Source organism: Marmota marmota, unplaced genomic scaffold (assembly GCF_001458135.2).
Source record: "Marmota marmota marmota unplaced genomic scaffold, marMar, whole genome shotgun sequence".
Taxonomy (NCBI): domain Eukaryota; kingdom Metazoa; phylum Chordata; class Mammalia; order Rodentia; family Sciuridae; genus Marmota; species Marmota marmota.
In genome coordinates, this window is record NW_026000242.1 from 20,874,076 (window position 1) to 20,890,199 (window position 16,124).

The window sequence follows — 16,124 nt, forward strand, 5'->3', positions numbered from 1 at the left end:
TTTTACAGTTTTTGAGATATAACTTTTCAAAGGCATTTTTCAAAGGCAAAAAAATCTGCCTCATTAAAACTAATTGAATTTATAAATTCATATTGTGCCTATTTATATATCTACTTATCTATGTATTTTTTGCCTAGATAGCAAAATCATGGATTTATGAAGCAGGCATGACAAGATAAAAAAAGGTTTTGTATAACTTAAAATGACAGGATCTCTACAGGATTCCTTGTTTTTCATATGAAGGGTGTTGTTTCAAACGAGGGCATGGAAACCAGTAAGTATTGGCTTCTGTTTTTATTGTACAACTTCCAGAAATTTTTAACTGAAGACTCTATGCACTGTATTTCTTTCCACAGAGAGCTGACTGATATTTGAAGAAGTGTTTTCATTTATCCAAGAAAAATATAATGTATCCATCACAAGCTTCATTCTTATTTTTAAATGTATTTATTTTTATTTGTGGGGAAGCTGTACAAGGTAATTGTGTACATCATTCTAAGGTAAGAATTCTAGCAATAATATTTTAACTAAGAAAGCATGATTAGCTTTCAAGATATAAACTATAAGTTTGAAAAGACTAATCATAATACCAAATGTAATTTATAGATTAATTTAAATGGTTATTTTGAAATGTTGAGATTGCTTAAAGGTTACTGTTTTTAAACTGAAGAAACTATAAACTTAGAGTTGACTGTTAACAATTTTCTCATAAAGTCTTTTTTTTTGTTTGAAAGAAATCTAGGGCTTAGCTTAAAAACTAATTCTCAACTTTCCAACTAACTTTGATAATGAAGTATCTCAGAGGAAACTGAAAATGACTTTGCTTTTTAAAAAAGCAATTTTATATCATTTTGAAGTTCAAATATAGTGCTGTGAATGGTTACTTAGGACATTAAAAATTTCACCCACAACAATATCAGAGTGATAGCTGGTATGGTTTATAAAATATTAGGAGTTCTTAGGGGATTTTAGTTCCTCCACATAGCTAAATGTTGGTTTTTGATTTTTCAATGTCATGAAATGTATTTATCATTGTCTCAAACAAAATTCCAAGGTTCCATGGTTAAAACAAGAATTAATTCTAAGAATGCTACAAAAATATTGATTTAATTCTTTAAAATACTTGCTACAAATTAACAAACATACTGAAAAAAGGATAGCTATTATCTAGATTTTTGAAAGCATGTTAGTCATTATAGAGGTAAAAAGAAACAGCAAGAAGTTTAAAATAGATCTATGTAAAAAAAAAATGTAAGCATCTTTTGAGGGGCAAAGATTTTTATAACATGGTTAACCCTGTAATTTTCTCTCAATATCCAGCAAAAGCAGGGAAGAACTTGTTATTATTTTCATTTAACAACAGAGTTATTAAATTTATGTGACTTTTACCAAAGAATGTTTTATATTGAGGAAAGCAATAGGGTGCCAACAAATATAGATAGCTTTGGAATGACAACTATAGTTGGCCTTTTAATGTTGATTTTGCAAATCAAAAGTCTAGACTGTTTTCTTTTATCACTAGTAACTTTCAAATCTATAAACACTTAACCTTTCATATTTTTTGATATTTTAGCTTATACAACTTTATTCCAGCTTCCTATGCATTTTTTTTTTAATATTTTCTAACAGTGGTGGCAGAAAGTCCACTTGGCTAGAAATACTGTAGATATCTCAGGGAAACTTCTTAGTCCTTTTTCAAAGAAGTTCAAATTGCAAGATTCTTGGAAGAGAGATGGGTCAGCTCTGTATTACACATATAAATTTATAAAAGTTAAATGTTAAGACCATAGAGTCAGAAATGAAAATAAACCCTAAATAAATTATTTCAGAATTTAAAAAGAAAAGAGGACAGTGAAACTATTAAATTAACATATGTTTATTGTCTGTATCTGAAATTTACCTATAAGGTTTATTTGTGGGACTTTGAACTAACCAGTTTGTTATATTTTTTTCTGCTGATCATCTTCGTCCTGTATTCCAAGCTTTCTTTTTTCTATAAGGCTTCTTATTTATTATATCGTACAACATTTAATATTTGTCCTTATTTCTATTTTTTAATGTAAAGGATTCTCCAGTAGTTAATGTTATAGAAGATGTATCTAATGCAAAAGATGGAATTCAAAGTAATGATACTGTTTTTAAGGAAGACTGTGAAGAATCATGTGATGCTAAAACTAAAATTACACGAGAAGAAAAACATTTCATGTGTAGTAAGTATTAAAATAACCACAATTGTAAAGGGATACAACTTGTTACTTATAGGTGGACATCTGGGTCATTTTATATACATCCCCATCACTCTAGGTATGTAAATATGTATGTATTTGACATGTAGTAGGTACTTAATAAAATAAATATTTGGTAAATGAATGGATTCTTCTACCATATAGCTTTGTGGCATCAACTGACCACAGAGGGAGGGACAAACCAGAAGATTCTGATAGGAATATATTAATTTTTCCAGGGATATTTTCTTCCTTTCATTAGATCCCTAGGAAATTTCACATAGATTTAGAGTTTCTTCTTTCTTTTTCTTTTTTCTTTCTTTTTCTTTTTTTTTTTTGAGAGGAAGAAAATTCTAAAACCCAATACATTAGCATTGAATACTATTATAAGAACTAATGCAAAAGGTATAAAACAAATCATAGTTGATTTATGTAGCAAAGCATAATAAATAAAAAGTTTAACTTAATTTAAAAAGTTAGTCACAGTACAGGTTTTTTTTTATTTACTATGTATTCATAAGAAACAGGATAAAGAAGGGAGATTGGAAAGGGTGGAGCTGATGATCTGATCCAGATCTTATAGGACCATCATGGCTACATCAGGAAGTATGAAGTTTCTACTTTAGTATAATAATTCTGTGTATAACATAAGGGTTACAAGCTTCTCAAACCAATGAATGCAGTTTTAGTCCCATCAAGATAGATATCTAAATCCAGAAAAAAGCTAATAGACTTTTTTATAATAAGTTTTTAACAATAATAATTCTAATTTTTAAAATAATAATGAAAATTAAAAAGATAAATCTGGATGAGTCAGAATTAAAAATAATCAGAAATTACTAATGTGATTCTATCATTCAGGTGAAATAAACTTAGAAATAAAATATTTTTAAAAGGATAATATATGAAATCGTGTCAGGGTTCTTTTGTTATAGAGGTCAATATCAGTATCATAGGTAATACTAAGGTCTGAGAAATATAGTAAATATTTTTCTTGATTCTGATGATTATATTTACTAAGGATGTCTTTGGTGTAGGAAATATTAAAGATGATAGAACATTATGGAAACATAATCCCAAATATACTAGGACAAAAAACTACTTGCAATTTTTTTTCAATTTATCTTTAAGAAATATTGAATATAGAATATTTTCTATTAAAAAAGTTTTTTTTTTTTTTGTTAATAGGTATTGAACTTAGGAGTAGTTAACCATTGAGCCACATCTCCAGCCCTATTTTGTATTTTATTTAGATACAGGGTCTCACTGAGTTGCTTAGAAGTTCCTCAAAGTTGCTAAGGTTGGCTTTGAACTCTTAATTCTCCTGTCTCAGCCTCCCAAGATGCTGGAATTACAGGTGTGCACCACTGTGCCCTGCTAAAAATGTTTTTAAAAAAGAAAATATATGCAAAAGTTCCTTCAGAAACTAACTGACCAAAACCTTTGACTAAGGTCTATCCTATGTGCATATATACTAGTAATTTAATTATATGAAAATACAGTTTTAGGGCTGGGGTTGTGGCTCAGTAGTAGATCGCTTGCCTAGCATGTATCAGACACTGGGCTCAATTCTCAGCACTGCATATAAATAAATAAAAGTAAAGCTCCTCAACAACCAAAAAAAAAGTTAAAAAATATAGCATTATAAAAAATTAAAACAAAGATTTATCTTTAAACTCAACTTGCTTGGTAAGCCAGTGAATTGTTACTTTTTTACCTTCTTGCATAGTAAGAATTGAAGAATCCTGAACCTTTTGCTTCCTTTCTTTTAGAAAGTATTAGCTAATATTCAGAATGTTGTCTTTTAATTAGAAAAGATTAGATTAATTATTTCAGGTAATCTACATTATTAGGAAGTATAGTTTTATTAAGAAATGTTGAAACAATTGTTTTTTTGGTTAATAATGAATGAACAATATGAAGTAACAAAAATGTATGGTTCTGAATGCTCAGATAAATTGAGATATTATTGTTTCCATATTTATCCAAAATCATGTTAACCTCATTATTTTTCACTGTAGTTTTCTATAATAACATAATATTTAGTATCCATTTTATTATGGTTAAGGAAATCTGCAAAATTCTATTGTTTCCTACACACGAAGTATGAAAAAACTATTAAGAAATATAATGGATGAGCAACAAGCCTCCCTGGACTATTTATCTAATCAGGTATGGATGTTTCAGTATTATGTTGTTATTCTGTGTGCATACACACTGATTCATAGGTAACTGCGGGCATAATTATTTTTCTTCATTTATGTTCAGATATCTATTTAGTTCCTACTATGTGAGAGGCAAAATAGTAAGTCTTATGTAAACAAAAAGCAATAAAAACGCTGGGAGCATACAGTGTAGTGGGGCAGATAAATTCATTGGAAAAACGTGGCCGCTGTTAGAATACACAAAAAAGAAATTTGAGATACAAGAAAACTTCTCAGAGGAGCAAGCCTGTGAGCTGAGTCATGAGAGCTAAGTACATCTTTTAAAAGTCATGAAGGTTCAGTAAGTAGGAGAGTATGTTCCATTGTGGGGGGAGCTTCTTGGAGATAGTTCAGGGATGAAGTGGCTGATGAGGTAGGTTGGAGAGTACATAAGAAAAACAGGCTAAAGGAATAATCAGAAGCTAAATTATGCCACCCCATGAGGCCACTGAATTGCTTGAGCAAGGACATGCGGTGACGCAGTTGATGGTGGTGTGGAGGATGACTTGAAGAGCAAAGGGAAGCAATAGCAACAATTCAGATTCAGGCACAATCTGGTAAAGCAGTCAAATGAAAAACAGGGTCAGGAAAAATCAAGGTTAGGGACACAGACACTACTGAATTTAATGATTGTTATTTAACTAAGACTTTACTGTTTTGGCAAAGCAGTAAGAATTCAGTCTAGGAAAAGGGGCCTCATTATGTATTTCAAAGCTGGGTTTATAAGCGGTTTAGAGATAACTTTTCTATAATTTAGCTAAAGGAGTTTTGTTCAAACATAAATTTATTTAAATATTTGTGTATGTGTGTATGTATATGTGTGTTTAGGTTAATGAACTCATGAATCGAGTTCTCCTTTTGACTACAGAAGTTTTTAGAAAACAGCTGGATCCTTTTCCTCACAGACCGGTTCAGTCACATGGTGAGAGCTTTGGTATTTCAGCCTTTTCATATTTGTCTTTTATTACTTAAAAATTTCCTGGACAGCTTGTGCATTTAAAAATTTTGTTTAAAAAATGCAGCTCCTTATTCTCTAACAGACAGGAGGACTAATACCTGCCATTAAGTAAATTACACCATAGACAAAGTGTATTTTCCTAAACTGGAAAACTTCTCTAATCCACGAGTATAAAAATATAACCTGAATTTGTTGAAAAGAGAATAATTTTAGAGTAGCTTTATTCTGGGCTTCTCCCTTTGGTATTTTATTAGTAATTACTTTTTAAACAGAAGAAAAGAAAGTTTTAGAATTCCTCCCACCTGTAAAAAATGTTTTTGACATGTATGAAATGTTTCAAACTGGGATATGAAATTTGAAAAGAAAAAGAAATTTAAGAGAAATAAACAGAAAGCAAGCGCTTTCATACTTAAATACAGCACATTGATTTCTCTGGACTTGGACTTCTAAGAAAAAAACTCTATAAACCTTATAAATATAAATTTATACCAAAGAGTTCCAAGCAAATAAATATCATTAAGGGCTTAGTATGCAATATTTATTTATTACTTAGGAAGGGAAGAAAATAAACAATGCCCGGGCATCTTTTATGTTCTAGGTACAAAGACAGGTGCTTTCATGTTATTTTATTATTTTAAACAAAATGTATTTTCCATAACTGCCTCTTTGTAGGTAGTGTAACACAGTAGTTAAGAGCATGGAGACTGGTGTCAGTCTGGCCTCAAATCGTTGATCTGCCATTTTTTGGTATTGGTTTCCTCAACAGTAGACTGATAGTACCTACTTCACATAGTTGTTGTGAGGAGTAAATGGATATATACATGAAAACTCTTAAAATATTGCCCAATGCATAGTAAGTATGATATAAAAGCTTGGTATAATCATCATCATATGAGGAGTATACAGCCCAGAAAATATAAATAATTTGTTCACATTTATTTGTATGGTAGACAAAGCAGATACTCCAGCCTAGATCAGTCCTTCAGTGTGAACGTCTATCATGAAGTCAATATAAGAATGTCTCAACAATTTAGAACATAGGCAACTAATCTGTTTCTTGGAAATGAGGAACAAAGTGGGCCATCTTTTATAGCTAACTTTTGAAGATATTTTCTATATATTAATACGTGATAGGCCCTGTGCTTGGGGCTTTATATAATTCCTTGCTATGTAAATTGTTAGAATAACACTATTAAGTAGATAGTGCTATTTTTATTCCAATATTAAGCAGAGAAAGCAAGACTTTGAAAGGTTAGTTAATGGTTCTTGGCTAGAAAGGAGTAGAACCAGGACTCAAAGGCAAGCATCTAAGAAACTGATGCTGTAAGAGCATTTACAGAAGATACCATAGATTGTCTTCAAGTAAAATGTAATACTTGTAGTACAGTATAATATCACTTCCACATTCATATGCTTACAGTCCCCTGGGAACTGAATGCTTTGTAGAAGGTGATTATGAGCTATGACAGCACTAACTGCTATCTATAGAATGAGTCCTAACTTCAAGCTTAAGTTCTCCTTGGTGAAGAAAGTGATCTCTCCTTTCCATTTTTTTGGCTATTGTTAATAGTGACCTGCAACACATTAGAGTCTCTGAAATTTGAAATAAAGTAGTCAAGGATGTATCAATAGTAGTCAATACACTTATTCTGAGTTTTATCCTCTCCTTTCATATAAATTTCCTTTGAGCACTATACCCTCTAAGAAAAACCTAGTTTCCTGAAAAGGTATTATGTATTTTATAAAAGAAGGAATACTTATAAGTGTTTATCCCAAATAAAACATTTAAACAGTATAGAGTGCAAATCACTTCCTCGTTTCTAAATCACTTTTTATTTCTAAGATATTAAAACCATTCAGATGATTAATGAAAATTTTAGTAATAATTTTAGATAGCTGTATTAGTTCTCTACAGTGAAATGACTTTCAGTTTAAAATATCCTAAATAACTAATTTTATTTTCCTAGGTTTAGATTGCACTGATATTAAAGATACCTTTGGCTCTGTGACCAAAACACCAAGTGGTTTATATATAATCTACCCAGAAGGCTCTAGTTATCCATTTGAGGTAAAGTTTTATCTTATTATTTGTGATAAGATAAACATACAACCAATTTAATTAACATTAAAAATTTCATTGTTTAATATTTTTTCTTGGAAATTATAAATTAATAATTTTTTTGGTTTTCTATAATACTAATGCCCCATCATAAACTATTAAAAGAACTAGACTACCTTTCACTTGTCTATTTGAATTTCCATGATTGCACACTAAAAGTAAATCCATTTGGTGCAAGATCTTATATTATCCTTATAGTAGGCAGAACTGTGCAATATAAATCCATTCCTTAAATTGTCTCTAGAAAATACTGGTGGTCTCTTTTGCCTGGGAGCCTACTAAAAATACTTTTGATTTACCTCCTATTAATTATTATACTTTCTTTTGATGACAAATGATTGTATAAGAAGTTAATAATTTTTTAAAAAAACCTTTTGAACTGATCTATTCACTCTTAATTTGAATAAAATGAATTACTCTTATGTCTATTCTTAATAGTCATGGTGGGATTTCTGGTAGAAATTTCTACTAGAAATAATGTACATGTGCGTGTTTATACATATATGTGTTTTATCCTGGGTACTTTTTCTTTGTGCATAAGAAAATTTATGATACTTTTTCCTTATTGATGGTGTTTATTGCTCAGTAAAATACGTTTTTTTTTTTTCTACTTAGATTCTACCAGTTTCTCTTCTTAGAGTTACTACCATTATTTCTTTTGTAATCTATTGACAAGATGTCAAAAACTGGGAATTAGGTGGGAAATAATTTTAAAATTACTTAAATTACTTTGCCTACAGATTCAAACATGGATCTGAACAGCCGTGGCAAGGAAGGCTTCTAATTTTGTCAAGAGTGGGATGCATAATTCCCTCTTATGTGGGGAAGTGTTGGTTCCCTAACTTCCTCCACACTGCTTTCTCTGTCTCTGCGTGGGAAGTTTCTTTTGGAGAGGGTTGCTCTGTTCTCTTCCCCTGACGCTTGGACAAGTCCCCTGCAGGTGCTCTCTTAGGGGCATTTTACGTACCATCAACACATGTGTCCCTAAGCGCCTGCTGGGAAGGCACAGATCCTGCCTTTGTGTCTGAAAATGCCAGGCTGAACAGCTTGTGGGAAAGAACAATCAAGGGCAGGCATAAAGGCATTTTTAACACAGTAAAAAAAGAAGGTTAGTGTTTTAATTCAAAGAAAGAGTTAGTTTGAAATTAATATATTCCTATCACATCAGAACAGAATTGTTATTACTAAACTGGAAGATATTTATAGAGTTGAGGCATAATAGGATAATCTTAAAATGCCACAATTATATATTTTAAAAGGTGACTGATAAGGGGACTATAATTTGGTTAATTATAAGTTGGTTTTTATAATAAACAGTATTATTTCTAGGCATGTAAGAAATCTGAATATGTTAATGGCATACAATTGCATTCACAATGTTTAATGAAAGTATCATCTTTTTGTTTAGGCCTACTGATGAAGCATGAGTTTTATATTATCACATAATGAAAATAATGATGTATTATTTTGGTATTTTCTTGGCCTGTTTTAGGTAATGTGTGACATGGATTATAGAGGAGGTGGATGGACCGTGATACAGAAGAGGATTGATGGGACAATTGATTTTCAGAGGTTATGGTGTGATTATCTGGATGGATTTGGTGATCTTTTAGGTCAATTTTTATGTATTTGTATTCTATCTTTTGATATTATTTCGAAAGACTATATCTGTATTCGTAAAAATAGCAAATATATATGATTATAAAAATATGAATCAAATACCCTATCTTCATGGATAAAATGTTCTTCAGTTGAGTGCCGCAGCCCGGCTGGCTGGGCAAAATAGCCGGGGGGGGGTGACGAAGAACTTGTGTAGATTGATACAGCAGGAGTGGAAGCCGTTTATTGTAGGACAACAGAGGTATTTATACATTTTACTCAGCTTATCTTAATTAGCATAAACTAGATACATCAGTCAACCAATAAGAAATCTCCACACTTAATGGCTCGCTGGTGTTACTTCACAAACCACTCCCTCTGGCATTTTGCCAGGCACCATCCAGACTTGTTTACAGACTCTAACAGTTGAGGTCTAGAAATATTTATATTTAGTTATTGTTGAAATGTGAGTTTATTAAAAACTCTAAGCTGGATATTTATTAAGTATCTATTATGTTTCCAGTAGAGTTCTTGTCTTCTGTACTAAGAAAATGTAAATGGGCAAGATTGCCATATATCTTAAAAGTTTTGATATGCTGTGTCCACACAAGCAAATTAAACAAAGAATTAAGGTATGATCAAATTCAGATGATTTGAATTGAATACAATGTTTTATAAAATATTAATAAGCATTACCTTTGCTCAAAATTTAAAAATTATAAAACCCTGTTGAATTGTAAAATCTGTTTACATTATTGCCACATGGCAGCATCAGTTTTGCTAGTAAACAGAAACACCAGTATTTTTGAACCATTTATATTAGTTGGAACTTCCACAGGCGGTTTTGTTAATTTTTAAGTTACTTTAATGGTTGTTATTATAATGTAAAATGTTTATCCTCCCATAAGAATATCATCTAAAGATTCAGTAAGTGGTAGTGTTGGTCCTGCATGCTAATAATTTTAGAAGGCATTTGGCTTATAGATAATTGCCATGCAGTTAAATAATTGCATGCAGTTAAATACTTGTATTTTTTCAGCATTATTTCTAATCTCCCATTGAGTGCTTCCTCCTGAATTAAGTAGTCATAGATTGACATATAGACTTCCTATTATCTTTTTCTTTACTTCTTGCTTATTTCTATAGGGAGGTGATGTGAGTTTTGACTAATAAGGTCTTCATGCAGGTATTTTCATGCAAACTAAGACTGCCTTGTACCTGATTCATTTTTAAAAATAAATTGGGGATTAAGGAAAATGTACAGTTCAGTCTTAAATATGAGGTTGGAGCAAAGGGGAAAGATGACAGAGATGCTTAAGTTGAAGGGTTATAACTGTATGCGACTAAACAGACCCTGTAGGGACCCAATTGATAGTGCTCACTTTCTTACCATATTTATTCTGGATACTTTTCAATTCTAACTGGATGTTAGCTAAAATACCTCTGTAAGCTTTAGAGGAGTACTTAGTATCTTAGTTACAGTTTCAAGAGTTTTATGCTGTCACATTATGCTTTAACTCTTTGAAGTTTGTTTTGACTACATTCTTAAGTTTTTGGAGAATTTCATAATTCAAGTAGAAGGACATATGTTGGGGTGTCCACATGTAGGCTACATCATGGTGGGTAGAGGGAGGTAGAAAATCATTAGCTAGAAATGCATGCAGAAGCACATTGCCTGAATCAGGGAATTTGATGAGTCATCTGGATCTACAATTGTCTTGGAAATATTGACCCTATACCTGGGATACTTCAGTGTTGCTAGATTGTACTTCCAGTCATAAGTAATTGACACTGTATTATAACAACTATTTGTTTAGAAAGTACATTCTGAGAAAGAAAATATAACTTCAAATGATCATTGTCATGAAATATTTCTTTAGGAGCAGCCAATTTGGAAGTTAAACCTCTGACTTTTATTGGTATACATCATTTTGTAACCTGCCATAATATTTCAACAAGGTTTCTGTTGACATATCATGGAAAAACTGTACTTTGTATTTAGTTTTTAAGTGAAATTTTGATTTTAATATGGAGAGATAAAATGAACCAGTTTTATTTTCCCCAGTTTGGTGAAACATCAGTAGGAAAACTTTTTCTTTTTAATTTTTTTTTTTTTTTGTAAATTAGATAAACACTAATTATTTGAGCTAGGCCATATAGTATCTATAATTATTTGTGTGAGTCATCTCAGAGTTAATGACACACTAAATAACACCCAACATTCAATAAGGAAGGATTGTTCTAATTTGTGTTAAAATATAATAAAACAAAGTGATTTTTTTTTTTTACAGGAGAATTTTGGCTAGGACTAAAAAAGATTTTTTATATAGTAAATCAGAAAAATACCAGTTTTATGCTGTATGTGGCTTTGGAATCTGAAGATGACATGTTTGCTTATGCATCATATGATACTTTTTGGCTAGAGGATGAAACAAGATTTTTTAAAATACACTTAGGACGGTATTCAGGAAATGCAGGTAAGTTTCTTATTCCTAAAATTTTCCAGAAGATGGAAATATCACCGACTTAGTATATAGGTAAAGATAAAAACAATGCATGTCTCTTGGTACATGCTACATTACTCATAATAGATTAGAAATGAGAAAGCTGGCCAAGTTTGGAGTTTTGAAACTCTGTTATGAACATTGTATCACCTCATGATTTTAAAATACTTAATAAAATTCTTTAAAACATTTACCATATGTAATCCCAGTTGACTTTTTGGATAGAGATCCTGTGAGGGTAGTCTAGGAAGGCATTATTCCTGTTTTTGTATTCACAGAGGCTGACATTTAGAAGTCAGAGAATGTTAAAGCTGGTCTGTATTCTTTTCACTTTACCAGAAAAGAAACCTAAAACATTAAGTAATTTGCCTAAGAGTTCCAGCTCATCACACCTGAGCCAGGGCAATAATCCAAGCTGATAGAAACAAGAACTTATTGTTCTTTTTACCCTATCTGGATGCATCTACTCATTTCCAAATAAATTAAATTTTCTAGAACTTCAAAATACTTGATGATAAATCCATGTTTTGGTATTGAAATTTTAAAGACATTTTAGTCAAGAAATACTGAAGTAAATGCCCCACCCACTTGTTCATTATGTATATTCAGTGTTAGAAATAAAAAAATGAAAATTATATGATTCCAGCTCTTTAACTGATCACAATATAGAGGAGAAGATAACAATGAAAACACAGATTGCTAATAGAGCTCTGGGGGCTAAAGGGAGGGTGAGAATGATTTCAGTTGGTTGCACCAGAAAATTTTCATGGAAGAGTATTTTTCAACAAGGGGTTCATGTTAAAAGCTGGGAAGTTTTTTGAAAGTACATTACTCTTTCACAGTCTGATTCAGTGACTTTTGGGCAGATGGATATGTTGGCATACTTACAGTTGAAAACCGTGGACCTGGTCTTAGAGCAATGGATAGGTTTTTGGCAAGTGAATGTTGGCAAATGCAACAGCTCAAGTCAAGGCATAAAGGGAGGAAAGTTACAGGGCCCAGAGAGTTGTCTGGTATGGATGGAATCTATGACATCTGAGGGGGTTTAGTCTTGGGATATTGGGTGAAAGTCTGAAATTCAAATCTGGATATATAAGGAAAATTTTAAAGAGTTACAACATACAGTTTTCAAAGCTTCATCTCTAAAAGTGTAAAGAACTATCTAAATATGGAATATGCTATGCTGGGAAGTTTATGTGGGGGTTCTCTACAAGATAATTATGATCTAGTTAGAGGATAAAATTTAAAATGGCAATTTTTTTTTCATTGCAGTACCCTGCCATCCTTTATTCTACATTTTCCCAACAAGGTTGTTAAATAATTTTTAGCTATTGGTAACATAATATAATCACAACTGTGAAAGAAAAAGGTGTCAGTAGAATGTAAAAATAGAAACATGAGTAAAACTAGGGGCTTAATTGTAATTAGGTATGTGGTAGAAATGGGCCACTAATTTGACTTTGAGCTCAGAGCAAAAATAGAATATAAACTTGACCATTTGAGAAACACAAATGTTCCATAAGAAATCCAAATATTCCTGATGATGAAACTTGAGATAAATTTCTCTGGGTTCTTAGAGATAACAGTATCATGTTCTCTAATTACACTTTCTCAGGATATGGGGTGAATACATTTAATGAACTATTTCTCAAGAAATAGACATGCATATATATATTTTTAAATATGTTGCTAAATATAATCCATTGCGGTGCCCATATGACGTGTGATTCTTCTGATGGTTTCACTTTGCTCAGGGAGAGTATTCATGAAGTGATCACAAAATTTAGGCGATGCTCCATAGATGGTATTTCTCTCTTATGAACTTTTGAAAGGTATTGCATGGTGTTCATGTTGAAAATTATATTCTCTCTGGAAAAAAAAATACCTGCAATGTGTGTATTTTGTTTTCCATCAAGTGAGGAGCCAGAGACTTTAATAATCATCAGACTCTGGAATTTAGGAAAGGCCATACCATTAATGAAGTTCTTAAAGCACCTTGAAAGACTATCTTGAAAGATGCCAACCATTCAGAAATATAATGAAACAAATGTAGGCCTTGGTTTCTCTACACATGTACATAGCTTTTTTTATAGTGTTTCAAAGCTTTTTAATCAAAATTTATGTTTAGGGAAATGTAGGTATTATAGATTTACTAAGAATATGTTAATTTCATGAAACTTTAGGAAGCAAACTATAATTCTTGCTTCTGCGACTTAAATTGGGTTGTCTTGGTCAAGATTCTTAATCTTTGAAGGGATATTGTAGATATCAGGCTATGCAAACAACCATCTATGAAGATAAATATAACCTCAGGAGTATAGCTAAATTTTTCTTGAGGGTATTAGGAATTCTATATAAACTTGATGATCCCTAAATAGCATCCAACAACTTTTGTAATTATAAATCTAAGTAAAAATTTCCCCTTAATCTATTCATAACTATTTAAAGAGAGGCAAGTTGTAGGTATAAAAACCTACAGTGTGTAAGCTATTTTCTTCTCTTTATTTACCAATTGCCATATTAGTATGATGGCCTATACACCATCATTTCTGGCCTAAATTATTTGATTTTGTCTACACAGCCAAACTTCCATTTTGATTTCTGACTTTCATATCTAATATCCGTTTAAAGACGCATGTCATGTTGAGGAATTTATTACCAGATTTGTGAGAGATTTTAAGCATGCTAAACAGTAGAAATATAAATTAAACTCTATTTCTAGATGCCATGCTTTTGCATAGTAGGTTGGTTAATAATAGAAATTGTCTCTAAATTCAGTCACTTAAAAAAATCTGTTTTACTCAGGTGATGCATTCCGGGGCCTCAGAAAAGAAGATAATCAAAATGCAATGCCTTTCAGCACATCAGATGTTGATAATGATGGGTGCCGTCCTGCATGCCTAGTCAATGGTCAGTCTGTGAAGAGCTGCAGCCACCTCAAAAATAACACTGGCTGGTGGTTCAACCAGTGTGGTCTAGCAAATTTAAATGGCATTCATCACTTCCCTGGAAAATTACTTGCATCTGGAATTCAGTGGGGTACTTGGACCAAAAACAACTTACCTGTCAAGATTAAATCGGTTTCAATGAAAATTAGAAGAACTTACAATCCATATTTTAAGTAATTGTATGTTAAATTGTAGTGCAAGTTCCACAGCTATTTTTTGGTATTAAATATTTCACATAGTTCCTTTTTTTAAAACTTAGGGTTTCAAACATATTAGCTAAAATTTAATTAAAGATGGCATTTTTGTTATGAATTTAGTTAGAAAACTTAAAATTTCATAGCACTTTATAAAAGAATTATGGAATATTGTATGTTTTTACTACTAATTATATTAATGATATATTACAAATCTGTTTTAAGTGAAACAATTTGAAATTTATAGTGCTTTCAAAGGATTTTTGCCTCCTCTTTAAAGTTTATAAACCATAGTACATTGTTAGGAAAATTGAGGACAGTATTTTACTTATTTCTACATTCATTTTATAAATTAATAACATACTCAACTGAAAATTGCCACTGAAGATAGTTACAAACAATACTTTTTATGCAGATTACTATATAAACTTCACATGTTTAAAAATGTTATTTGTTGGTGAAGTTACAATATATTTTACAAGTTTGCTGCCAAAAATAAACCCCTTGTTTTTCAATTTTATCTCGGTTAATATTTTTGTTCTTGATTGTAATAAATTTATTGTACATTTATATCCTGATCAGTCACGTTCTGAAACACATCTATGTCTTAGCTCTTTAAACCCATAGAATGGTAAGAACTTTAAGTGAAGGACAGTGGAGAAAGAGTGATGAATCAATGGTCTAGTTGTGCTTGGAAGCAAGTTGACCCTTTCTATTCTTCCTGAGTTAGAAGGAGTTGGATGGTAAGGATTTCATGGGAGAAGACATCAGGGATCATCCTGGGCCAAGTGCTAGTTATTAATAAGAAAGACAAGAGAAGCAATCAAGAAGTAGCTTTGAACAAATAAGTGCTATGTCCAGAGTTAAGATTATGCAATGCACGAAGGAGGAGACAAGTGGTTGAAAATGAGGTAGGAAGAGGGTTGAATTAAAAGTAGTTAGGAGGGGATTGATGTCAGGGTGAGTTAGCTGAACTCAGAACAGGATTAAGCTTGTTCAGAATGAAAAATATGATTTGGGTTCAGAGATGATCAAAAATGACAATGAGGTCAGTGTTCCAGATTGCTTTCATTTTGAAATCCTCTCAAGGCAGTGAGTGACTAAATCATGAACAGGATATACATGAGATAAAGTTGCAGATGGGTGCACATGGTTTCACATGGCCTCCTCCCCATGTGTATCTTGCAGAGGCACAGTTGAGGTTCTGTGTCTTACTGATGGAGTAAAGTGCATTCCAGGCTGGAGGAGCACAGAGCTGTGGGCTCACTGCCTTTTATACCTATAGTGATGATATAAGCACCAAAAGGCAAATTAACCTACAAATTAAAGTATTTGCTATTTAGCAAGTCAAACTTGCTGTCTAGAGTCTGGGC

At 31.8% G+C, this 16,124-nt stretch overlaps 1 protein-coding gene across 1 annotated transcript; it reads left to right on the top strand.

Annotated features, from left to right (window-relative positions):
* The first annotated feature begins 342 nt into the window (after positions 1-342).
* Positions 343-15,271, top strand: Angptl5 (angiopoietin like 5). The gene is made up of 8 exons (XM_015490062.2): positions 343-500; positions 2,066-2,210; positions 4,294-4,397; positions 5,258-5,351; positions 7,355-7,455; positions 8,999-9,119; positions 11,397-11,582; positions 14,415-15,271. The coding sequence occupies exons 1-8, from the start codon at positions 408-410 to the stop codon at positions 14,732-14,734; spliced, it is 1,164 nt and encodes a 387-aa protein (XP_015345548.1). The 5' UTR covers positions 343-407; the 3' UTR covers positions 14,735-15,271.
* Positions 15,272-16,124: the final 853 nt, after the last annotated feature.